The sequence below is a fragment of the Neodiprion lecontei genome, chromosome 4 (assembly GCF_021901455.1).
Source record: "Neodiprion lecontei isolate iyNeoLeco1 chromosome 4, iyNeoLeco1.1, whole genome shotgun sequence".
NCBI classification, from domain to species: Eukaryota; Metazoa; Arthropoda; class Insecta; order Hymenoptera; family Diprionidae; genus Neodiprion; species Neodiprion lecontei.
Window position 1 is genome coordinate 34,529,789 of NC_060263.1, and position 27,901 is coordinate 34,557,689.

The 27,901-nt window shown below is 36.9% G+C and overlaps 1 protein-coding gene across 3 annotated transcripts; it reads left to right on the top strand.

The window, feature by feature from the left end:
* Nucleotides 1-1,004: 1,004 nt before the first annotated feature.
* Nucleotides 1,005-27,740, top strand: LOC107218727 (rho GTPase-activating protein 100F). 3 transcript variants are annotated; one of them, XM_046738189.1, is made up of 22 exons: nt 1,005-1,872; nt 2,825-2,948; nt 6,316-6,568; nt 11,115-11,228; nt 11,451-11,633; nt 11,892-12,050; nt 12,226-12,455; nt 12,571-12,829; nt 13,702-13,713; nt 14,566-14,818; nt 15,019-15,282; nt 15,412-15,570; nt 15,646-15,809; nt 15,951-16,299; nt 16,416-16,637; nt 16,754-17,142; nt 17,250-17,385; nt 17,554-17,673; nt 17,763-17,923; nt 18,086-18,278; nt 18,483-18,694; nt 20,263-27,740. In XM_046738189.1, the coding sequence occupies exons 3-22, from the start codon at nt 6,341-6,343 to the stop codon at nt 20,491-20,493; spliced, it is 4,038 nt and encodes a 1,345-aa protein (XP_046594145.1). In that variant the 5' UTR covers nt 1,005-1,872; nt 2,825-2,948; nt 6,316-6,340; the 3' UTR covers nt 20,494-27,740. The 3 variants fall into 3 exon arrangements, with proteins under 3 accessions (XP_046594145.1, XP_046594146.1, XP_015512190.1); XM_046738190.1 differs by lacking the exon at nt 13,702-13,713 and having other exon boundaries at nt 12,214-12,455; XM_015656704.2 differs by lacking the exon at nt 13,702-13,713.
* The last annotated feature ends 161 nt before the right edge of the window (nt 27,741-27,901 follow it).

Sequence of the window (27,901 nt, forward strand, 5' to 3'; positions counted from 1 at the left end):
AAAATTGCAGATGTATATTGCACCCTGTGAAGGGTGCAGAGATGCCTTGCGTCACAGTTCGTAATGAGAAGATGTATCATGTACACTGTACATACGTCAATAGCAGCTCGTATTCATTGATCCGAATTGACGTCGGAGGTTCGTTATTGAGCTAGGCAGTTGTGAACGCCACCTAATTGCGCCGTAGTATTCCGTAGTACTACGCCGGTGTAGAGAAGTGCAGCGACGCGGGGTAGCTTACTACTATTTAATGCGTGTACGTGGTAGTCGGGAGCGGTATAGCAGACAGGTAGCCACGGCCGGAGGGTAGGGGATGATGAAAAAAGCTGTGAATGCGCGAGGACATTCATTCAAATCCCACCCAATCACGTATCAAGTAATGCCGGGATTAAAGAGCGCCCTTCGGGTGCACCCACACCCTCCTCCTACACAGCGAACACAATTGCCGCATCACGTATTACGTATAATATACCTATATAATATAAGCTTAAGGATGCACGATCGTCTAGGCGTGAAAAAATGAACAAACAAAAAGAAACGAAATTACAATAATCGATTATCGTAAACCAGGAGAAGTTCTTTCGCCTATCACGTATAATGTATAGGTAGATATAATTAGGGTAGTAAGTATGTACATACATACAATCTATCGACCGTCATTTGTTCGATACAGAGAATCTCTGTTATGTCTAATTTACGGCTATCTCTTGATATTTATAAGCGGCAATCGGTATTGATTTGCGACGTTATTGCCAAAACGAACGACACGTCGATATACGTGTGTTATATAGAACAGTGCCTTATGTGCCGTCGTATATACATACATATGTACGCATACATGTAAGTTTGCACGTATCAGAGATATATCTAATTTATCTCTTTGCTTCCGGTAATCCAGAGGTCAGATAAATTTTCCGTCCACCGCGGCGATCAATTTTTACTATTCTCAATCAACGAGGCTCTTGCGTCGATATTTCAAAAACTATCCGTGACCGGAAGCAAGATAAGGCATATGCGTAGTATAATATAAGATGTATAATATCGTAAACTTAAATGTTCAGCATTTATACTCATATTACGAATGTTCCAGACGTATCATGCGTATACGTGATCAGTGTACGATATCATGCAATTTACGAGCGTATTGATTTTTCTCCTCTTTAAGGATACGTAGTTAAGAGAGAACCCTCGCGTTTACATCCGAGAAGTCGTCGTCGTTATACATCGAATTTTTGGAAAACACGTATAATTAGCCGGTGATGGTTTCCGTTGCAATCGTATCTCAATTCATTCCCCGGAAGGCTAGAGCCGGCCAGCCGGGTAAAAGCACGATCAATCATCCCGGTGGTATCGGGGTGGGATCTTAGCATCGCCGTGCAAATATTCGAAGGCTGCAGCCTTCCGGGCGTTCCTCGACGGTTCCGACGCGTTCCCCTTCGCCTAGACCTCGGTGCCTTGTGGCAATCTCCGGATACCACGGGACGGGTTGGGCCGGGTCGGCTCGCCTAGCCCAGGGGGTGGTTTCGAGTGGTCCTTGGTTATCCCCGCTACGCTCCGCCGACGTCGTTCCCGTCGCCCTCGTCGTCTACCTCGATCATCAGCGACCATGCGCCGTATTGTCGGGCAACATGTCCGCCGGGAGTTCCGAGGGTTGAGCGATGCAGCGGGATATTATTACGCCGGATTCTTTTACCCTGAATCGATTGACGTGACCGAACGTATTTATTGAAAACTTGATTAAGTTCATCCTTCGCAACAACAGTTATATTGCGTTTAGGTGAATTGTGATTGTGCCGTTTATTGTGCTAGATTTTCACCGAGGGGGTGTATTGATTTTGATGTTCAAAGGCCCGCGGAGTGCTGGTTCTAGGGGTACGTTTCGATGGTTTCTCATTTTTTTTTTTTTTTTTCATTCTCTTCGTTTTTCCGTGCGTGTGTGTGTGTGATTTTTTCCAACCTTAGCGTTTATTCTTTTATCTTTATTTATTTTATTTTTGCACTTTTTCTCAGTTCTCTCGTTTTTTTTTTTTTATCCCACTCTTTAACGTTTCATCCTTGTTTTCATCCTCTCAATCGTGGCAATTGAAATTATCTTTAGACAGCGAACATAACGTGTTCGAATCTGTGCAAACGAATTCTTCTGACTATACGCGATACGTGCAGATTATCACGGTACTGCGTGTTCAGCGGGATTACATTACTTCGGGTCTTCCCGTTTGTGGATTAGTACAACCGCCTCGGAATTGCTCGATTTGAAATGTCGTAGGACGGGTTCACCAGCTCCACACCAACCGCCCATAACGTGTATTTTATCGATCACTGGAGTTTCCGTAGCAATATCATATCATATTACAACGTTATTCCCGTTATTCGTTCGAAATCGTTCGCCTCATTCGTTCTTGCGCGAAGTTGTGCTTAATTGCCACCCTTATTTCGCCACGCGATATAAATCAAAACAACTATAATCCAGCCCGGGATCTGAACTAGCTGAAAACCAATATTAATTATCTCTTATGATACCTTAATTCGGTGCGTAATCAACCGGTTCATCTACTTTTGTTGTATCATTAATATTCCGTATTCTTATCTTTAAAGTTCAACGACGGGAAAAAGCGGCTACGGTATTGTCGTTATCATTATTATTATTATTATTATTAGTATTTACAAATCCATTGACACGCCTCCGCATGCCATAAATATACATACCCATGCATATATGTATATACATATACACATATATACCTGTTTATGAATAAAGAGTAACAAATCTAAAACCGAGTCACATACTTATGCGTAGTTGGAATAAATTCGTTCAATTCTACAGAGGCTTACACCATCGGCTGTGGCGAAGAAACGAATACGTGCATCACAGAATGAGCAAAAGATCACCACGCTGGCTTACCACGGATCTGTCTGCCCTTCAAGGCACTACGGATGATCTTTAGAAGGTATGGATACAGAACGGAGAGAAAAAATATTTCAAGCAAATCGTTCTAATCTCTGAACCGTAGATAAATCCATTCCCTATTTCATAAGTGTGCATATGTATGGTGTATATGTTCGTATAAACGAATCGTCAAAAATGTGCAAAATATTTTGAGATGTGACTGATGAGAACGTTTTTTTCTGTATTATACCAACCAACGACACTTATAGGGTCGGATCCACCCCAAGGTTCTTTTGGATTTAATAATTCGTTCCATGTTGTTCGCGACACCCTCTACATTCATGTGTAAACGTGTTGAGGGTACCATCTGTACCAGCTGTACCAGTTCCCACTTTGTTATTCGATGGGCGAATATACGGAATTAGCGATGTCATACCTGTATATACTCGCAGGCAGGCAATAGTACACGTACACGTATGGGTGGGTTACGTATGTACGATATTCGGGATACTGGGACAAAGTGATCAATCTCTCGATGGAGAAAACTGCGCACTGTAAAACTTGAACCGTTGTATGTGATAAGCCCGTATTTGATAAGCCGCAGTATTGATTTCTCTGGAAGAATTTTTTCAAGGCCATGCCGACTGTTGTTTTTATCACAATTGTTGTCGAGAAACGAATTGCGCTACACAAATCGTTTCTGCGACAGTATTGATTTAGAGTAGATCGTAATCCTGCAGCTCTTATCCTTCTCAAAATCTTTTAACGGAACTGATCTCGCATGTGGAAACTGCGTAACTGATATCGTTTCTCCTCAAACACCCGGAAGATAATCTTATTCTTAGCATTGTCTTGAATCGTCTTAAAATTCATCGAATGCCTCAGATTATTCCTATCTCGCTCAACTTACACGCCAAAAATCTGACACGAACCTGATTTACTCCACTGTAAGCCGGTTGACCGCATGCCCCGGTTTTCGCTGCCACGTATGTGGGTACACGTGGGCATGAATGAGTGATGAGACGTGTGTGTAATATGTGCATGATAAAGTTAATCATTAGAGCCGAGGTGAAAGTGTAACGAGTATGCGGATTTGCCCACAATCGATATTTTAAAAACACTCGTTCTTGGCGAATTTTTTCGTAGACACTCGTTCACCTTTTATATACGGCGAGTGCCTTGTAAATTACTCATTGTTGACCAAAGAACTGTTACCAACTGTTAATTTACGGTACAAAAACCTCAGAAAATAATTTTTAACAAGGTCCCAAATTGATACAACTATCCTGAAAACTTTGTGTTTCAATTAAATGTTTCTTTTTTCCTTTGGACTGCTTCAGTTCCTCAAGTTCTGGAGTATGGACTTCGTTTGATTTCAAATTTAACCCTTTGCGAGAATGATAATTTCTCATCTATCGAATGTTCAGCCTCCTCTCTTATACGTATCAGACACTGTACTTCGGCCGGATTCTTTGAAATATGATCCTCATTTCAATCGAAGATTAAACTTAAATATTAGGGTTGTATCTGTATAACTACTCGAAAGGTTATATTATCAATGAATGATTTTTTGCGTTTCGTAGAATGTGTTTCTTGCTTGAACCTTCTTTAATAAAAATTATGCTAAAAAATTTTCATCCATCTCTGAGATTCTCTGTTTGCGGGCAACAGTGATATAGAGTGAATCCAGACTGATTGTGAGCTTTCCTCGACGTAGAGTCACATAAGTATACCCCAGGGTATATTATCTATATAAATATGAAATATGTGTGGGTGTAATGAAGATGTAAGAACGTGAGTGCCTCCTGAGTCACCTGCAGTCTCACGGGGCATCTCATCTGTCACGTTATAGACTGCAACCCGAGTAAAACTTCAATATTGAATATCACACGTTGGAGGCGGCACGTCCGTTGAGATCCGCGCGAATATTGAAATAATATCAAACGCGTATAATATCCGACTGGAATTCAAAATTCTTTGCTCAGTATTGAGACTAGGCTTGACGGAAGAGATTGCCAAGTCAGGCAGTCTTCCGTACTCAATGGACTTGCATGGCTTACGGATCATGTATTTACTCGAAAACATTTGCTGCGAGGTTTGAAGGTGAATTCTTTCCGATACTGCATTAAGGAAGCGGGTATAATATCATTTCATCAGTCATAGATCACGCTTTATTCGACGGAAAATTATCAAGTTTTTTTCGTTATAATTTTCAATTATTCACATCGTTGAAAAAAAATTTTCTTATGAGAAGAAACGTGTAACTGTTTTTGTTCCAACAAATTGAATCAGTTTATGTACGGTTTGTTACCGAGTGATAGGCGTATCTTATATAGCTACCAACGTTGTACGTTATAAATGAGGGCTTGTTACTCGTTGTCGGTCTATTTATAGGCCATAGCGTAACCCAGTCTCCAAACTGACGATGAGAGCACTCGCGAAAGCTAATTAAGAATCAATGAGAGTTTAGCCGGGAGTGGTGGATGGGCAACTGATGTTAAGGTACAGAGCTGCGACCTTGACCCGTAACTCTTTTACCCCAAAATACCAAGGCCCATAAGCCCGCCACCTCGACCCGGAACATCTCCCCATATGTATATATGCTTTTATATAAATCCACCCTCGTAAAACAGAGCGCGTGATAATTTTGTTAAACGCGTATCTCGCACTCTGTTCTTGAATTCAATCGTCGAGACGCTCTCTTAAGTGCGACTTAAGCATGTCTCGTTAGTTAAGCGAGGGTCTCGAAATTAATTTTGTGTCTTTCGCTGTTTATTTCTTTATACCGCATTTCCACGCAGGAATACTCGTATTATAATCTAAGCATCAATCCACTGTAATTTCATTGAAAATGAGCGCAAAAAATACATTTTTTACTTTTCTCGCTTATCGTTAGGACCCCTTCTAGGGAAACGAACTCTTGGTTCGTTCAGCGTTTACACGCTGTACGGTTAACTCTCTTTTTATTTCTCGCGATAAGAAAAGTTGCAAAAAGACGGTTCAATGAATGAAGTCTCGAGTCTCGATGTGTGCGAGAGAGAGAGAGAGAAAGAGAGAGAGAGACAACCCGGCTATACACAGAGAGAATCGTTTAAGTAACAGTAGGTTATATCTTCAAATACCAAACCAAGAACTCCACTTCACATTATGAAACTTTCTACTAACAACCGACTTCCAAAAGTACACGTTATACCTACGTACCTTATATAATACAAGACATTCCTGAGAGGATTTCGACCCGATTGAATCCAACTGATGCCTCATGTATACGTACATCCACAAATCAGTCAGAGGTCATGATTCAACCTTGGGATAGCATCCCTACCTATAATTCGGCTTTAACATTAGTTTCGGATTGTAATTGATTTGTTGACTGCTCTCGCTAGTGATCATTTTCCTCATACTTACTTATTTTTTCACCCTTACAGGCAGAGGGCATGAAGCACCGAACTCATGCAGTGGCGAAAATACGTACGAATCAAGTACGGTGGTCGAGTTGGTGTCGGTGGTCCGGTTGGTCAAGGACAGCAAGGGCAGCAAGAGCAGCGACAGGTGCGCGTGGTCCAGCTGCAGCGGGAAGGAGGCCGAGGATTCAACTACGTCTTTCATCAGCCTTGTCAACCCCCGGAAGCTCAGCGCAGCTGCAGCGCTGCAGCCATGCTGTGCTGTGGCCGCAGAAAGGTTCGTTCGCCTTTTTCACCCAATTTTCGCACTTCTTACGCAGTGCGAGGAAGAAGAATAAAAATTTAAAAAAAAGATTGCTAAGACTATATGCGTGAATAAATCATCGCTCGTTCCTTTTCCCAGCATTCATCGCCCGTCGAAACGCTAAATACTATCCATAAATTAAGTTTCAGAATACACCTACTCGTTTGATTTTGCGTGTAGACTCCAGTCAAACAAATGGTTGGGTTGCAATTAGTCACGCCTGCTGTCCTGCCCACGGATTCGCTTGGCTGTACACGCAGTTGCCTGTGCGTGGGGGCTCGTTAGTGCGTCATCTCCAATCCAAAATGTTTTAAAAATATCAGTTTGCGGTAAAATGAATCGCCAAAAATTGTTGGATCCGTTTGCGCTACTTTCAGTTGAGAATTGAGAAATTTCGTCACGTTACATGTAGTATCATGTTATATATTTCCGTAATTAAAATACGTGAAATAGTTTTGAAAACATAATATGCAGCGCGGGGTAAACGAGGAATGGAGTAGGACCAGGCTAGGATGAAGCGTGCCGAAGGGAAAAGTTTATTTAAATTCTACTAATGATCTCGTTAAAATAATAAACAATGTCATTTAGGGCAGAAAATGTAACTTTCAACGCCGACGTATCAATTCGTATATGTACTTGCATACATATTTTGTACTACTTTACTCGTGTACTAGTTGTATGTGCGTAGGTATGTACCTAAAGTACTTTGCTCGAGCATAGTCTCAGACTTTTCTGCAGCCGTTTTTCGTGCTTGGGGGTCCTTTCACGGTTTTTCTCTTTCTCTGCACCCTCTGCCTCTGCAACCACCTCCGTCGAGTAATCAGGGCCGTTACTTTTTGGGATTTTTTTGTTGCGAGTTTTATCACACTTGACATTATGATATATATATATACACACTTGGAGGCTTGTGCGAGGTAAAAATAAAGTTACGCGCAAGAGCCGAGCTTCGTCGTATAACGCGCGGCATAGGTACCTATAATTTTGACTTGAGTATAGCTCTACCCATAAACACGGACATACATGCGTGTGTTCACGGAAAGGACGTAAACTAGTTCCAGAAAGCAATGGAAAGCGGAATAGAAACTCACGCAATCCCTACGTTTATGGAAACCACTAAATATTAAATTAACGTTTGAGCTTGCATTTTGCTTCTGTTACGGGCGCAGCTCGAGCTCCGTGCAACAACGTGTAGCATTTGTAGGAATAAAGAGAAAATGCATGAAGAAAAATATTCTCACCTATGAATAGATATTGACCATGCATATAATTTTGTTTATTAATTATATAATTACTGTTCCGTTTATTTCGCAATAATAGCGATTGAAAAGGGATTAGAAAAAGTAGCTCCAAAACTTCGTACGATCTGCATAGACGGCCTCAATTTTGATATACTCGTAGTTGGTATAATGTTAACGTTAATAGCTATAGCCCATATCGCTTCTTCTAATTCGAAATCGATATCTAATTATCTTTCACGTACCCTCCTATAACGCTCTCAGCTCCTTGTTGGCTCTGTTCTGCGATTCCCATTCTCGTTTTCTATCGCTCAGGTATAGGTATACCTATCTATACCCCGCTTTACCCTCGATGAAATGTGCAAGTGACTTAACACATACGCACACATCGTTACGGAAGAAGCATGCATATAACTGTGTAATAAACTGACGTTATATTTGCACAGTAATTCGTAGTATAATTCTGGCTCGAAAGGTATAATTGATTACGAGCTGAGTGATATACCGTGAGTTTCTCAACATGCGAAACGGTCCGTGCGCCTGACGCACTTAGGCACATCATGTTCACGGTTGACGAATAGTAACTTCGGTTGCCTGCGTCAGCGCGTCAGGCGCACGGACTGTTCTGCAATATCGAGAAACTCACAATACGTAATATAATATGGGGCTTGGCTCCCTGTTTTCTAAGAGTGAAAAAGCCATGGAAACCTCTAAGATAATAGTAAGAAAATTATAAAAAGGGATGAAACTAAAGAAACGAAACAGCTGGCTCAATATAACGTGCAACATGTCTGTTCATAGCAGAGCCTTTGATTCATTGTGTCAGCCAGGAAATCATCTTCTCGAATGGCCTACATATGGAAAATAGGGTAAAGGGGTGGGTTATTTTCTGTCAGGCCATACGAATTGGCGCATCGGTGTACCTCCGAAGGAAAAGAGGGACTCTAGAACCGTTGAAGTGTTGCGGGCTAATTTCGGTGGTTCAATTAACAAAAGAATCTGGCTTTGACAACGGAGCGTAAACCTATGAAATAATCATCCCCATTCACTTTGAAGCACGCTACCTGCTCATATTCATCGATTTGGCTATTATCCCTAACGACCGACTGAATATTCTCACCTATGCCATTCCCAATAGCATATTTAATTACCCCCACCCTCCGCCGGCTGCCGCCTTCGGTACTCACCTAAATACATATAAAAGCTTTTAGTAGAAAAGCAGGTATGCGAAAATTCACCCATGCTTGACAATAATTATGTACAAGTGTATGCGGTCTAGGCAAATCAGAAGTAGTGAAAGAATGTCGCAAGCTATAGTAAGTAGCACGTGTCTCGATACTGTTAAATGGTGAATTTGCCATTTATGCAGGGCTTGAAATTTAAGCCGGCGGCTTCAACTGCAGTTCAAGTTGGTTACGCTTTAGGGTGCACGCGTGGTTGCGCCCCGAGGTTGGGAGTTACGAGTTGCCGTGCGTATTGTACGCGCAGCCTACGGAGAGAAATTCACACGGCCACTTTCCTCCGCGAGCCTTACCTACTCTCGGAATTCTCGCGGTCGCGTTGAAACGCAGGCGCATTCGGACAGTATCGTATTGCAGGATTGCCCATGCACCCCTCTTCATCCCCCTCGCCGCTGATCCAGCCCTAGGTGCGTACGCTTGCGTGCGACGTCTGTACTACAAGTTCGTCCGCGCCCTCGCCGTCCACCTCTTCCTCTTGGCAAACCCCCTCAGCTTCCTCCTGCCTCGCCGCACCCACCGGGCAGCGACGTCTATCATCCCCCGGTTTTTCACTTCGCCCCTTACCCTCTGCCGCCTTGCTCTACCCCTCCGCAGCCCTCCGACGACGAGAGTTGTAGAACGTAGAGTGTGCAGCGGCGTCGAAAGAGGGTGTGAGGTGACGTCAACGGTCGATATCCTATCCTCCGTAAAAAGAGGCGCACGCGTAGGCGGCACCATATACCTATACCTGTAGTATATATAGGTATACACAAGTATATACGTGTATGCATGTATGTATGTAGCGGCTTCCCGCCATATTATTCGCAATGGGGTAGCGCGATGTGCGATAAGGCCGGTTGGGGGTACTGCTTCTTTTCCCGTCAGGTAATTTCACTACTGAGGAACAACATACGTGTATATGTCTATATAGGTACATACATAGGTATAACCAACTGCAGTTTACGACCCCTCCGGTATATCGTGCTGTTCGGGGTTCGATTGTGTGTTACACACCCCTGTGCTGTACTGCCACGACCCCCACACCGCGAATCCATGAATCGTCGACTTGTGGTTTCCCGACTGAACTGCAGCTGAGCCGTCAGCACTGCCAATTCTTGTAGATGCATAATGTATATATGTATGTGCAGTCTTACGGAACGTAGGATAAGTAGCGGTGCTCAAACTCGTGGGCCATCCCTCGTGTCAGCTTTGAAGTCAATTAAAAATTATTCCCTAAACTATGATACCTTCATTCATTCGTACATAGAGAGTATTCTGTATGATTATCGTGCAGTCATGGAATTAATTGACTATCTGTTATATCCTGTCGCACATTTCGCCAAGAAGTATTATATATTTATATGCCTTGTGAGAACCGCGTAGATTCTCGTTTCAGTAGTTCATCGAAGTACACGGTTTTTTGAAAAATTACAGGAAATTTTAAACTTCGTTCAATATACCGCTGGAATAACTTTATTGTATTAGAAAAATTTACAATTTTCTAAAGATTTTGCTTACAGAATTACAAATTCAATATGGAAATTGAACATTAAATTATGTACAATTTTATTTCCTGTTGCGACAAATATATTATTTCACAGGATCAATTTTTATATAATTTAATAATTTACCCTAAATATTGTTACCACGCGTTTTGACAGCTATAGCTAGACATCAATAAATTACCGTATGATTCAGTTCAATCGGGGTAGTATATTCTATGGGGATACTCTTGCATTAAATTGCAATCCACATAGATTCCCACATCATAATAAAACAATTATGTGAATATCAGTTTTGATTCACTTGAAACTTGAGAAATCAACCTAATCTAAAAACGACCAATTCCAATTGTATAATAATATTTGATAATGTCGAGCTTACTGTAGTGCCACATTTTCTGTTGTGCCATCAGCATTGTAAAATTTAAGCGGACCTTGATTTCTTAAGCTAGGTTCCTTTGCTTGAGATGAATCTATAACCTGCAGAATTATCTGTATACAAAAGCACAAAGCATTACCATTGTGGATACTATAAATAATATAAAATGACAACTGTTTTCAGGAGGGGCGGGGGGAGGTAACAGACATAAGTGCAAGTCCTGGACGGCAAGTCCCCGTCAACCAACTGCGTCCAAAGGAACCACCACCTATGGTGATTCAAGGAGATTTCAGAAAGGTATAAGAATAAACATGCTTATTAAACGATGTGTTTCTCTTTCTTGTATAGTGCAACTTTTCAAAAAATTATTCTAATAATAAGTTTAAATAAAATTTTCAAGTCTCCGCAAGAAATGGGAAAAATTATAGTACAAATTTGCAAACATAGTAGTTTGTCAATTTTGTCAATTGCAAATGAATAGCATTTTACTCCCTGACATAGAAAGAGTTTTCGATGCAGGTCAGTGGGATAAGTACGGAGATATTCAAGCAGATCGAAACTGTGGAGAACGATCTCGATGCATCAACTGCTGCTGCGCTAGAGGCTGTGGATCGGCGCGGAGAAATGGTCGTTCGTGTCATAGAGCCACGCCAATTGGGTAGGCAGGCTTCGGAGGCTGCCAAAAAGTTTATGGGAATGCAGGTCCGTCCAAGAGAATATTCACCTATCTATAATCATGGAAAGAATTAGATTTGTTGTTATCGTGTGACACCGATTCTTGGAGGTATTTGCTATAGCAAGCAACACCCAGACTATGATTTCAATGAAATTATTAACGATTATTTGAATATATAAAATTGAAGGCCATCATCTCCTAATTTCAGTGTTATACTTATTGATCTCATTTTATACTTTATATTTATTACCTGTGTTCCTCACAATGTTTTATTCAATACCTAGGATTCAAAACATCCGGTGCATTTAGTAGAAATTATTAAAAGGCCTGGACAAACTTTGGGTCTTTATATACGGGAAGGCAATGGAATAGACAGAAACGATGGTGTTTTCATATCAAGAATTGCGCTGGAGTCTGCTGTTTACAACAGTGGATGTTTAAAAGTGAGTTGAAGCTATTGGAAGCAATTAGTGTGGACTTTCTGGGTATACTACATAGTAAATATAACTACACTTCATGGCATCTATGGTTATTGTAATTGATTTATGTAATGTAAGTAATTCAGTAAGATGTAGATGAAGTATGTTTAATTCATTAACAATGCAGCAAATTTTTCAGGTGGGTGACGAGATTTTGGCAGTCAACTTGGTCAGTGTCTCGCACATGGGTATCGACGACGTAGTAATTATAATGTCAATACCTCGGAGATTAATCTTAGCGACGAGGCACGGACCTCATCAGCCAGTATCACATAGCCGTCAAAATGAGCACAAAGCCCCTCCTGTTGTTGTTATAAAACGAGAGCTCAATGAAGATGAGAGTGATCATGCCACAAGCAATCATATTAGGTACAATCACTATTATTTCACTGTAACACATGTTTGCTTAAATGAAAGGAAGATTCTGGCTAGGCTCTTGTCAACGATTACCAAAATTCTTGGGATTCACTGCCGACGTTCGCAGGGATAGCAGTCGTCGACGAGGTGATGGAAGAGAAATGTTGCCATCTCGATCCAGGCTCGGCCTAACAGGTCTCGGTTCCAGTCAGGATTTAGGATCTAGTAACGGAGATCTCTATTATAACTCTAGGCCCGAGAGTCATTGGTCATATCAACCTCCTCCGCCACCTGTTATCACTCATCAACCAAAGCCATCAACTACGCAGCATTTCCAACCATACGAACGTGGTTATCCAAAAACTCTGGAAAGTCTGGCAGAAAAAGTAAGTTTCAGTCTACTCTTAATATCACAACAATCTGTCGAGGCACCATAGGGTGAACTAGAAAACACTTTGATATCAACAGATATTGTTGATTATATTAACGCATTTTTTATTTGCCTTTTAACATGCACTTAAATTATTAATATTCTTGACTACATTTATTAGGCCCATCATGCAAGGCTTGATGAAATCATTTCGTTGATATCACAAATGTTATCTATTTTAACCTGTGAATTCAAAATCTTTAGATGTTATAGATAATGTCAGATCAGCACCCTTTTATACCTGTCTGCACTATTCAACACTTGTTTGCCCTATATTCTGTGACATTGTGTATATCGCAGATTGAAAACATCAACCAATATCCAATAAAGTATACAACAATTCATTAACTGTAGTCAGCTTGCATATTGTTGATATCTACGTCACTCGGATTGATGGAACAAGTGCCTGACCAATCAAAATTCTAAAAATGTTGAACTCAATAAATATTGTGGAGATTACGCAAATCTTTATTAGTAATGTTGAAGTTTTTATATATACATCGTTGACGTACTATAGCAGGTTTCTATATTTTTTCAAACTGTAAATGGCTCAGTTCGAATTATTAAAGCAATAATTGGAAAATTAGTCTGTAATAAATTGATTTGGTTTTCTATCATACAAAAAAAAAAAAAAAAACACGTGACAGGCAACGAGAAAAATGTAAATAATTATTTACTGCAGCGTGAAAATGTTTTTACAAACATAGACCATATTTTTGATTTTTGCTAAATCTGAATGACGCAGAAAAGGCAGTATGCAGTATGACTCAAATCACGAAATTTATTTACTAATCGGTTCTGAATGAATGCTACATTGAAATTAACCAGGATTTTACAAAGGTAAAGACAACACAACATTTCTTGATAAACTAGATTTGATATATCGCTGTGGCATACACTAATTCTTTCGTTATCTCATCCTAATGCTGTTTTTTCTACATACATATATATATACACATCAATATATATCTTTTAATTTATTTCCCTTAATGTATAAGTAGCAGTTGATTGTCTAAAATCATTGGGCAATGTAAAGTGGCGAAGCTATTCAAAGATGATAATTGCAGTTACGTTCTACGTACTTGCGGAATAAGCTAAATATACACAATGCCATTATATTACTACACTTCAACTTCACTATTTTATTTTATTTGGTTTCCTCACAAATAACATCACTTTACTTCCCCTTCCTTTTCTGCAATTAATGAAATAAATCACGCATTATTTAAATGTATATGTTCACTATCAATCATTACATAGGTATATTGTTTAACACTTTTGTAGAAAAATGTTAAGTTATTCAATTATTATGGTATGAAAGAATTATATGCCATGTATTATGTTGATTAGTGAACCAATTTGCATTGACTTCGCACGTATCTACTTTAAATTTTTCATTTCAGTTATTGTATATGAGTAAAAGTATATACCAATACACTAGAGTGTGAGAGAAAATTTTTGCATAAAAATATATTTTAACAAAAAAAATATGTGTATTTATTATTAATGTTAATATAGTATAATTCCAACCGAATTCAGTTTTTTGTTAGAAATATTTCCTTTGTTGAAGAAATTAGTATTTGTTGAATGTTAAGGATTGAAAAAATGTTATGACTCTCACACATCTACAGTTTTACTTATCGTAGCATTAGATTTGAATGGTGGAAAATGTACAATATAATCTGTTGGTAGGTACACTCATTCTACACTGGACCTGTGATGCCATCGAATAGTGGACGCCGTATGTCAACGGGTGGCGGAATGCAATCAGTTGCCGGCAGATTGTCAGGGCAAAATCAAACTGGTCATTACGGATTTTCACAACATACTACTAGTGGCAGAATCATGCCTCGCAGCGGATCCGATCAACATTTGCCTCGTGTTGATTACACAAGCATAACTACACCTGCTCGTCATACCTTACTGAGATCTAGTCTGAAATCTGGTAAATCAGAATAAGCAAGTTAATATCAAACACACACGTATGTACAGATTAAGAAAAATGTCTAGACTAACTCAATCAAATACTTGTGTGATTTTTATCAAGACAGTAGAGTGGATGTAGCAAACTGGACTATAATACATCTTGAATACCCTTATAACATAAGTTCTCAAACGCAATAATTATTGAATCTATTTAAACAGGGTCTTCGACACTTCGTTACAACTCACGCTACAGTACCCAAAATGATACTGGATCATCTTCGCAAAGGCAGGGACAATTCGGCACCTTGACCAGAAGACATAGACCTTCTCTGGATTACGCTTCTGATACAGAAGCGACATGCTCTAGTTCACCTAGGTCGGCATATTATCACTACAGGCACAATTTAAATAACCCTTCACAGAGCAGTGCTGTATCTCACTTAGCTACACTCTCCAGATCTCAGATCGGGCAAAGTTCCTCAGGTATATACATATTCGTTTACAAATTTTTTCCTTATTTATATCGTATTGATTGCAGTTGTATCAAATACCGATGCTTGACAAATTTTATGATATTCGCAGTCTGAAATTTGTATAACATGTTATTGTCAGGGTTACGGTCTAATTCTTTACCAAGAAGTGGCAGAACATTACCGCAACAGCCAGGCGTTCGAACTGGACTTAGTACCGTTACATCTGGTCTTATAGACCAAGAAGATAGCGATGGTGCTTTGTCAGCTCCTGAACTGCCTTCTATTAAACGTGATCGAGGTACTTGAAAGACTGGTAAAAGTAAAGTAGAATACTTGGAATTCAACTAACCGAAAGTCTCTCGATCTGTTACAGGGAGAATACCATCATCTCCGAGTGTATTTACGTCAGATGAGTACAGAGCATGGTTGAGCCGTACTCCAAGCACTAGTGCACTTTATGAGCAGATCAGGGCTACCACCAATAGACCTCCACGTTACACATACAGTGCTGAAAATATCCATGCTGCTGCTAATCAGGTTCTTCTACCTTTCCGCTTCTTAAAAATTGTTTGATTTTAACGTAATACCAAAGTCCAATTGATTTTCACTTAACTGAATTTTAATTAAGGATACTTTCGTCTTCAATAGTAATCGTTTCTTTCCGTATGTCACATGTAGGCTGAATATGGTGGCTATGGCTCTTATCGGCCAATGTCCAGCACATTGGATCGGCTATCGACAAGGTCTGCGTCTGCTCAACAAGTAAATCTGGCAAATTTGCGAGCTTCGACGGCTATCAGTTCATCCTGTCATCGAACATCATCAAACCCACGGCCAGCATCTGTAGCTTCCAATACTCGATCATCTTTGTCTAATACAAAGACTGCTTTAACTAACTCAGCAAGTCAAAGAGCCAGTTCTGTTAGGAGAATTAGGAATTTGTTAGATCTAGAGTCTACGAGAAATATACCAAATCCTACTCCAACTAGAACTCAAGATCAAAGACTGCTAGATATAAACCCTGCAGGTGAATTGCGGTGATCATATTCCATTTTTTGGAAGTATACAAAACTCACATCATAGACACCTGCGTATGTGTTACTTATAAATTTCATTCTGTTTCTTTTTTCCTGGTTTAAACAGAGTTCCTCAAGTATAAAATAGAAAAGCCACCAACAGTAGGAACCCCTAGTTCCACCAGCTCTTTATTGAGTTCCCTTGGAGAGGGAAGTGCTGGAGGGGATCTAGCAAGTGGTGTCAGTGGACTACTTTGGGTCCACTTGTTAGCAGGCCGTGGTCTACGATCTACCACTTCATCCTCGGCAGCTACTACCCCATCAACACCATCCGGACAACCCAGCCTTGGTAAGTTGAATTGAAACTCATTTCGTACATGTCACATAAACATATACTTGAAGAATAATGGATTAAACTATGACCATCATGTTGTCTCATATTTAATATTTAATTTTCCTTAACAGGTAGTTGCGGTTTGAGAGATCTGTACTGTGTATTGGAGTGTGATCGTGTTCACAAAGCTCGCACTGTTGTGCGTACGGGGGATCTGATGTTTGACTGGGATGAAACATTTGAGTTGGATTTGGTTGGCAATCGCCAATTGGACTTACTGGTTTATTCGTGGGATCCTCAGCATAGACACAAATTATGTTACAAGGGATCAGTACATTTAGCAACTCTGTTGAAAGAATCTCCACTTCATCAATTGGCACTGAAGGTCGAGCCACGTGGTACTCTTTATTTACGCCTTCGATACACTGATGCTCACCAAACTTTTAAGCGGCGGGGACTTCCAGTTCTATCTCTTGCAACAAGAGTAGCTCCACTATTTGGAGTTGATTTAGATACCGTGGTAATTATCAGTAGCATATTTATGATATTATCTATAGTTTTACAGATTATGCATCGAAAATTTTCTTCATAAAGAGGAATTGATTTCATTCAACGTTTTCTTGACAGGTGAGCCGGGAAAGCAAAACCGGAGGTGTTCCCGGTGGAGTCTCGACAGCTTTGGCAATGTCAGGTACCCAGAATGTTCCTATTATCGTATGGCGCTGTGTTGAAGAAGTCGAAAGGCGGGGACTTGATATAATTGGTAATTTGTTATGTTTACGAATTTTTAAAGAATTTTGCCTATTTTGATCCCGGACTTCTAATTGAATAGTTATAATTCAAAATCAAAATTAAAATTTAACCTCTGATGTGCTGCGGTGATATATCTTTCAGATTTTCTAACTCTAATGTAATGTTTGCATGTAACCAGGCCTATATCGATTATGTGGATCTGCAACAAAGAAAAGAATACTGCGTGAGGCATTTGAGCGCAATGCAAGATCCGTTGACCTTTCACCGGATAATGTCCCTGACATCAATGTTATAACAGGTATAAATCTATGAAGGCTTAAACGATATTGGAATAGGTAGCAATCGAATATACCATTACTACAAATCGTCCACATTTTCTTCGCGCAGGAGTTTTGAAAGACTATCTGAGGGAACTGCCAGAACCATTGTTTACAAAGTGCCTCTATCAAATGATGGTTGATGCACTTGCTGTTTGCCTACCCGACGATCCACAGGGTAATGCTAAACTTATGTTCAGCATACTAGATTGTTTACCAAAAGTCAATAGGGTGAGTTCATTATCGATCCTCATGTCAGTCCAGTAAAATGATAACAGCTATTATCAATAAATCTCTGCATGGTCTAGAGGATAAGTTAAAAAGATATCATTACAGTGAAGTATACTGATTTGAATTTATCATAATTATTCGAATTATATTTTAATGTCATAGTGTACGCTGATATATTTATTGGATCACTTGGCAATGGTTGTATCGCAATGTAACAAGATGTCTCCAGCAAGTTTGGCAGTTTGTTTCGGTCCAGTATTGATGCTTCATTCGGAAGATAATGCACCCCCCTTGGACTTCCAACAACCAATTGCAGTTCTTAAGTATCTCCTTGAAATATGGCCTGTGAAGTCAGGTAATGTTATTATTTGTAACATTGATATAAAATGATGAATGGCGTGTCATCTTGTTGTAACCTTTTACATAACGTACCATTACTAAATTAAAGTCTTCATACTGTCACATGACAATTTGATCGATAACAACGACCTGATCTTGAAACTGAAATTATGGGATAACACATAAGGGCCAAGTAATCAGCAGCTCGTTTCACAGACAGTTCGGAAGATTTCTTCAGCCGCTTCAACGCTAACTCGAGCTATGCCGCAAGTCGGTCACAGCAATCAGTCGGGTCAGTCGGCACAGGGCACATTGGGTCGCACCGGGCTGCCTTGGCAGCAGCAACCCTCACATCATCATCCGCCCCCCAGTACAACACCCGTAACGCTTTCAACCTCCACTCGACCTCCACCTCCAATCAAGCCGCGACAGGTTAGCTAAAAAATTTGTAGACTTAAATACAATGCATATACTGAAAAATATTGTAATAGTGAGTGTTGTAACATGCTATTAGGTAAGTAGTTATACTGTATCTCAATAGTGGGCCTAGGTTTCGAATACTTTATTTTTTTCATAGCAAGCAAAAATATTTGGAACGTAGAGTATCGGTAATAGCATAAAAAGCTGTGACATATTGTTTACGCAAGTGACTTAAGCTTGAGACAATTTCAGACTGTTATTGTTGTGTACTGTCAGTTATGCCCGATGATTAAGCTTACGTTGTTTCATTCTTTATTTAAAAAAATGTATCTCTGTAATATTTTTCTGAAATCTTGCTATGCAAATGAAGGAGTATCTTACATTATTAAACAGGCAACATAGTAGTATTATTGAGGGATATTAATTCAAAGGAATCAATGGACAGAAATAAAAGGCAGGCCACGTGCGGTACTTCGATTCCAGGATATTATTATGCATGTAAAAACTTATTGTACTACCTATCATTTAAAAGTAATGCTTTTGATGTCAACTGACCTACTTTTTCTCCTTGATAATGTTAAATTCTTAGTAAAATCAAAGTCTCTGAGAGGAAAAATTCGCTCAGTTTACAAGAAGAACCTAGTATAATTATACATTGATTTGTTTGAAAATGATGATCTTGGTGGCAGTAAAATTAAAATGAGACTGTAAATGTGCTTCTTCAAAATTTCAAACGCAATTTCAGTTATTATAAACTTGCAGCTTATGGTTAGCTATACTGTATATATACTATAACACCTCACGCATGTTGTCTCTTATACTTACATAATTTGATCATCAATTGTTTGTTGAAAGCTATACTGTTGCTTATGATCATATTAAAATATGGTTTCAATCGATAGTTTATACTTTACATCATTCTACATAGTAATGTTTGTTTTATATTTTATTTTGGTTGGGCACGTATTCAGAGCAAGCGCAAATTGCCGGCTATTCCAAATCGCTGACAGCACAGAGACGCCGCTTCTTGCACAGGTATTATTATTATTTTCCCCATCTTATTCTCAACTTCACTATAATCTATCGCAATGTGTGTATTAGATGATTCTTAGACTAATTATTAAATGTGTTTAAAAGATTACACAGGTTTCTATATCATATTCAACAATAGTCCATCGATATCGGAAAATACATAACTCTTGGCATGGATATTATTTTATGATCACATTGCAAGTCATACTTTCAATCATTTTGCATCCATCAAATAATGGCTGTGTTATTATTAACATCGATCGCACGATTTATTTGATTTTATTAATTCCCTATGTAATTGAATTCGGATAAAATACTTGAAAATTACGTTTGATGAGAACTCTTCTCTGCTAAATACGTACAATACGAACCATATAGTGAACAGTTATTCAAAGTAAACACGCGTAAATAATGGATAATGCGCAACAACATGCTGTTTAAATATAAGATAAAATCTGTTGAATAGTTGAGACCAATGCACTATACCTATATACATACATATATATACATGTGTATATTTAAACGGGGTGTGGTGTGTGCCCATACAGGTGATAGTCTCATCCCCCGGTTCGCCTAGCAGCGAAGAATCAGCTTCTCCGGAACCAGTTAACAAAGGACTTGGCGGGTTGGGCTTCGCTAGTAGTGAAACGACTGAACAAATAACGCCCACTAGTAGCGTGGATACAGAGGAAGGAAATCCTGCACACCCAGAGGAAGGAGAGCGTGGTGTAGAAGGTGATGCGGAAGCGAGTGACGACGATGTATCAAAAATGCGTTAAATGATGCCGCTTCGTAACGTGTACAAAATGGAAAGTCAATTGTGAAGCTGCGCTAAGTGAGTATCGAGATGGATATTCTTTCAATGAAACGCTATAAGAAACAGTTCTTTTATCAAAGAATACATTGTTATATAAATTTTTAAATATTATGAATAGGATTACCATTCGTTATGAGTCCGCGTTACCATTTGGTCAAATTTGAAAATAGTCTTCAAATCACCTCTGTTACGAAACTTTATCCTGATTACTCAGTCTCCTAATCTAATACTGCGTATGAGAACAATAGTGAACGTGGTTTTTTTTGTTCCATCTTTACACATTATCAATCAATACAAATTGAAATAAGCGACATTAAAAAAAGTTCATTTGTAATTAAATCCACTACTATTTACATATTGGTTACGAAAAGGTCGATTTATACAATATACTATACATATATAAAAATATCACGATATACATGTGCTTTTGATAAAGACTATTATTCATATAGCGTTAGCTAGACCTACGTACGCAACTATTTATAATGACTAATAATAATAATGAATAATGATTAAATAATAATATGGAATATAAATTCACAATATTGTATATGTGACAATAGAAACCATGGAACTCACCAAATGATAATAATTACAAGTTACGAAACACTAACTTTTAACCATTAATAGCCAGTATTATCATATGTTTCTTTGCCCATTGCATCCTGTGAGAATATAGACACGTATGGATGGGTCAGAGATTCGAAAGAAAAAACTATTAAGTAAAATAAATAGTCAAATGCATAACCAAAGTGACAAAGCCATAGCTTTGCAAATATACCAATATTTGTAAAATACACTTTCGCACAGTTAGACGTATTGTGAAAAAAATATTTAATCTAGGTCGATACATTATATGACGATTACAATGAACCACAAACGTATCTAATGCCGTGTCTTGGCCTGCCCAAAGAGCATGTTTTAGTACACTTAAATTTATTCGGAGTAATAACAACGTACACAAGATATCTCTCAGTTCGCAGAGGTCTTAAGCCTCTGTACACGAAAACTTGAGGTATAAGAGCTTGCATACCATTAATCTTTTATGTACTCTTATTGCATATCAGCCATTTACAGACGATATTTGCAAGAGTACATATTAGAATTTGAAGGATAAGAATATGTACAAGATAACCTGGAGTAAAATTTTTCCAAGTATAACTCCAGGATTCTGTGCGTTGGGATGAGAGATGTGATAGTCATCAAAGCTTCTCTTTGATCATTTCATTTAGGTTCTTTTCAAAATACATCAAAAAGCCTCCATACAGGCTGACGTGTGCTTCTTAATTCAAATGACACGGCTACGACATCTTTTTCTATTTTTTCAATAAACATTTTCTTTATACAGGTTTTTCTGAGCCCAAATTTTATTGTACAAAAAATTGGAACGAAGTCCTTCTGCAGGAAATGATCATCATCGTCTTTGTATTCCGATTTAATCTAGTACTAACTTAACACAATGGACCATGTTTATCATACTGAAATGTTGCTAAAAGTATTTTTCTTTTTCTTCATTTATTCAGGTCAGTCACGTAATGACTGACAATAAATCACAGTCTCTTTTACACGTGTACATATATTAGTTGATTATTGCCTATTGCACGTTAAATCGTTATATTTTAATTCTTGCGCCGAAACGCTGGATTGTATCTGTTTACTAAAAAAAAAATTATAATAATAATAAAAATAATAATAAAATAACAAAAATTGCTAAAGCCACGTGAGGAAATTCCTCTCAGAACCAAGTAATTATAATCAGAATCAGCTACTTATTTAAATGCGTTGCTGACAATGAGTGTCTAATTTTTTGCAATGTAATTTATCGAAAGTGATTTATTTTTACCATTATACATAATCAAATATGAATCAAGTATTAAAAATATCAAACTAGTAAATTATAAAATACAAATAGTGTTTACTTTACGAAATTGCTATTTGATTGATTGAAATGACTGCGATAAGATTGTCGAAAAATAATAATGTACAGCAATTTCGTTTGTATTTCGTACGAGTACAAATGACATTCATTTCAAGCTATGGTTTGCAATTGTAACTGCAATTTGGTTCTGAAGGAGCTGCGATTATCAGAAAATTGTTATGTGTTTTAAAATGCATTGAAGTATTTATACAATAATTGTAAGAATGTTGAACTTTCATTTCTATTTTATACAAATTATTCGTTTGCTATCATTCTAATAATTCATTCATTGGATCATGCCATGAGTTATAATAAGAACTGTTACACGTTTTGCTCCAAGAAAGATATTGCACATATTATTTGACAGGGTATCCAAAGAGAATAAGATATCTAGGATCCAGTTCAAAATATTATAGGTGTGTTCATAAATTGAAGTAATGTCAACTTTTGTCCTCATACGATAGTTGGACTACCCTGTATTCGATGTTACTTCATAGTACTGAAATACCCATGTTCATATTGGTCATTTCACATTATTTTCATGTCAATACGTCACATCACTATGCTATATGTTATAATGTAATTGTTGAATCAAAATCTGGAAGATAGAAGTATTATATGTATACAATATATTGTAGTCATAATTGTCATTAATTCACATAAAATAATCATGAAGTAATATGTTGAAAAGTAGTAGTTGTAAATCAATTAATTGTTACTTGTACTATTTGCAACATATAATACTATTTTATATCGTGTGATAATTGCCTAATACATACATATACATACCTATAATATGTCAAATTCCTGGCTTTGAATTCTTGGAAACCATTCAAAGCTAGATTTATTGTATCGTATACTGACGTATTGCCATGGAAACGCCCACGTCTTCACAGTTACACCTGTCACACGAGTCATTGTGTAGGATAATTTCAACAATAATTGAAGCATATAGGTAATTGAAAATGCTGGATAGTAAATGTTTATGGGCCTGCGAATATCCTCGTTATTATTTTGGCACCAACCCATTGTTTCATTTTTATATGTTTTTCATTATCAATTTTGAAGTAAAAATTACTGACATTTATTCGATACTTTCTTTTGTATCTAGCACTGTTAATAAGTAAACTTCCCATTACCCATGTGATTGGGGATTGCTAAGTAAATGTAAATGGAACTCTATGTACATATTGACCCGTTGCAACAATAATTTATCATTAAAGGCTAAAAATTTTTATAGTTATTTGAAGACAACACGTACATACATACACACATGCATACGAATATGTATAAAATTTTTGATCACAGTTGTTTAATCATGTAAATATTTTTACAGACCATAGGTCTGTGTTGAATCTCAATTTTTTTAAACTAATCTTCCCTAATAACTCCAAACACATATCTTTGAATTACTCATCTTTGTATTAAATTATCATCATATTATATACTGTAGTACGTATTACGATGTATCAAATAAATTGTAAGATATGTATTTTGCATATTACGGTACCCCAGTTGCAAGTAATGATAAATGAAATATTTCAAATGATAAGAAGCTGGTGATGTGTATGCATGAGAGAAAATTTGCAATTTAACCAAGTACCTTACAGTTATTTTAGTTTTCTTATATTACAATTATTCTAAAACTACACAAAGTTTTTATCCAATTATATCTGTCCTCGCGAATTTTTTCAAACTTTCATTAAATTGTATTGCAGTTTGGATCAATCATTTCAATTGGAACAGTTGCAATAAGCAATCAAATAAATTCGTATCAGAAGTAATTCTGATATACTGTGGAATACAAAAAAATTTTAAATTCAATAATTAATCAGGAAGTTTAGATATGGTATAGTCTGATTGCATCTGCATTATTGCAGTCTCAAGATTGTTATAATACATTATGTCAAGCTCAGGGTGAAATATTAACTGTCTTATGTAATAACATCGTTTCGCTGCATAAGTGAAAGATGGCATAAATATATTATGTATTCAATCTCATTCACCTATTGTAAAAATATTTGGCCTTCAAATGGGGTATTTTTTCAATCAAAGCATTGTACTTTCCGGAGTGCAAAAATGAATAGAATTGTGATCGATACTGCATTTGAAATATTTAATAAAAATGATTATAACATTACTCATCTAACATATCAAACTGATCATTAGAGATTTGTTTGTTTGAAAAAAAAATTAGAATGAAATGCGCATCCTTGATTAAATCCGTGTCCCTGGTTTTCACAACGTCAGAAATTAATCATGTGGGTACATATTCTTGGTTGTAATATTTCAATCATCTTGCAACTAAAGCAAAAAATTTTTGCTCTATACGATATTACACGGTCCTGTCATTGGAAACTGACCCTGGTTTTAAATTCCCACGTATTATTTCTACTTAAACATGATAAAATATGTATATATACAGTATATTACTATATACAATACAATTACAGAATACTTTTGTGTTGCAGATATTTTAAAATTCTCGCAAATTGCGTGAATATTCAAAATTTCCAACGAACTCAAAATAATAATAGCAAATGACACAAAGTGAAGTTAGAGGTATCTAATAATTCTGTAAAATAAGTTGACTTTGAAAAAAGTTTATAATAGTTGGAATGATGAATATTTGAACATTTTTCTTAAACCACAATGAACTGAAAGGCTTAAATATATTTGGTTGTAAACATATCTGTTTAGGATCTTCTAATTTTATATATAGCATACCTCGTGGGCGTTACGTACAACACAAATACATGTAGTAATAATTAGAGAATATTCTTACATTTAATAGGAAAAGTATGAGCGTATGTTTTACACACAACATTGCATGAAATGAAGTCATTTATTAATTGTGAATCATAATCTCATACGCTATTTTACAGCTTGGATCATTCGAACAGAAGAATAAATATTTTTCTGTAAGCTTGTAGAGAAAATTGTTAATTTCAGGTTTCCACCACGTGAGTTACAACGTACATAAAGCAGCGGCAAATTTAAAAACTGTTATTTATTGAATCACTCGGGTGCCACACAACAGAATATTGACTGATTTTTTCAATTTAACAAAAAGAAAATGCGAACATTTCATGAAAAAAATTGTTCTTGATGAAATAAGTGTTTTCATTTACGTTGGTAATATTCTAATGATTTCAGACTTATGGGACCTCTACGTTTTTGTCTGATTGAACATTTCCTTCAAATGGGTGCAAATTTTGCATTGGCTGTAACATTATCCATAAAAATTGACTGGATTATAATTAGCTAGGCTGAGGTTTGTTTGAAATATTAAGAATTTAACTGTCATACTTATATGCCAGAGAATTGTTATCAATGTTACTTCGTTTACAACTTATTAGTCATTTTTTACAATGCCTTATTCCATCGGATGCAATAAATACACGAGAAAGCAATACCACGCATACTCGAGCAAATATAAAATTTTATAGTGTAATTATACTTTGCCGCTACTTTAATTCAACGTTTAAATAGTATAAATACTTAGGAATCTAAATATCTCCTATGAGTGTGACCGACAGCATTATATCATGTGCTTTACATCTGTTATATATATCTATTAAACAACAATTACGAAAATATAGCTACGGCTCTACTATTATAGTATTAACTTCATAGGCAGAATTGTATTATAATAAATTATCGATCGTTATAAAACACAAATTAAGAAGTAGACCATCTGAAACAACTTTCTTTTCTCGAGTATAGTATTGATAAAATTTAGATCATTCTGTAAAAATGAAAAAACGAAAAAATGAAATGGTTTGAACATAGTTTGAACATAAAGTTCCAAAAAAGGTCATAATCACCATGGGCATAACTAAACGAGAAATGAAGAGTGAATATATTGCGATTGTTACAGGCAATGAAAGAGAGAAATTATTTCGCAGTATCAAAAAATATTACCGATGCTGTAGATGTGAGCGTTACGAAAGATTAGTTAATATATATTACCGAATGCTTTATGCATAATAAATCGATTAAAGTACACAACTAGGTAAACAGCGCAATTTAATTGCAAGTAGATCGCATATAGGATTGATTGAGAACGATAAATATAAATATATGTAACAATGTACCACGAACAAATATATCTATCAGTATTTACACTTATAAAATATTATTGAATAAGAAGTATGTAACTTGTAACAGATATGACGTTGTAGCTACTATTGTAGAATAGAGTAATCCAGAAAAAAGTACATGCGATAGTGCGGTGATTACTGATTCACAAACAAGTATCACTATAAAGAATATGTAGGGAGCTATTAAGGATTACGATGTAGTTATTAAGAAGTGGAATTTTAAAGATAGAACTACTGTTATTTTGTTGATTGTTTTCATAGATATTTTATTGAATATCAGTGGCTCGCGCGTAGGTTAAATACTTTTGAGTAATTTGTATGAACACCCATCAGCATAAATTACGTGGTATTGAATACTAAATAATTCTATACTCAGATTACAAAATTAACCAAATTTGGGACTTTCTTAATTGTTTCTGAACTAACATTCTGTCAATTTTCAGAATCAGATATTCGGTATGAAACACAGCGGCACACAAACATCAGTATTGTGCAAAGTTGTAAAGTTTGACATTACAAAAACTTTCTACATCAATCTACAAGAGTTCAGTACCCGATACGTTGCAAGCTATGACTGAGAAACCTAACTTCGCAATAGGGTGATTAACTTATGTACATATAAGAAAAGGGTGCATGATGTTTAATATTGTCAGAGTGTTCAAAATAGCACGTGAAACTTTTAGGGCTGAATTTCGTGTTATGTTCCTCCCCATGCGTATTAAAACCATTGAAATATTGTACTCGGCAAATTGTTGTAGCGAGTACTGGTATTTTTCTAAGTTGCAAAATATAATGGATTAAAGACGTTGCATTATCGTTATTAGAGTATATATGGATATTTTTAATAGGAAATAATGTTATAATATTATATATGGTTTGCAGTTTTTAACTACACTGTCGCATGTCACACTGTAGAAATGTACTAATTTATTTGGAGAAACCTTGTACAGCATCTATGATGCATTAATTAACAAAATGTCATAAGATTTGCTTGATGAGTGACAGGTTTGGCAAACATTGCTACATAAAAACTATAGTAGCATGGGCTATAAATGTGTGGATAAACAAAAATAGGAAAAAGTTCATTTAAGAAGTCACTTCACCAAAACAATGTCATATAATATGCTGCCATACATATAAATATATGTCTAAAATAAGGAATATATGAGTAATATATTACGAATAAATACGTTCTAAGTAATACATCATCTGTTCAGTTATTCCAATTTGATTTTGTATACTTTACTGCTACATATAAAAAATCTACCGTGATCCATAAGTTGCAAATAGTGCATATTGCAGACCGATGCACATTGTATCTGGTGTTATTTTTATTGACTATATATGTA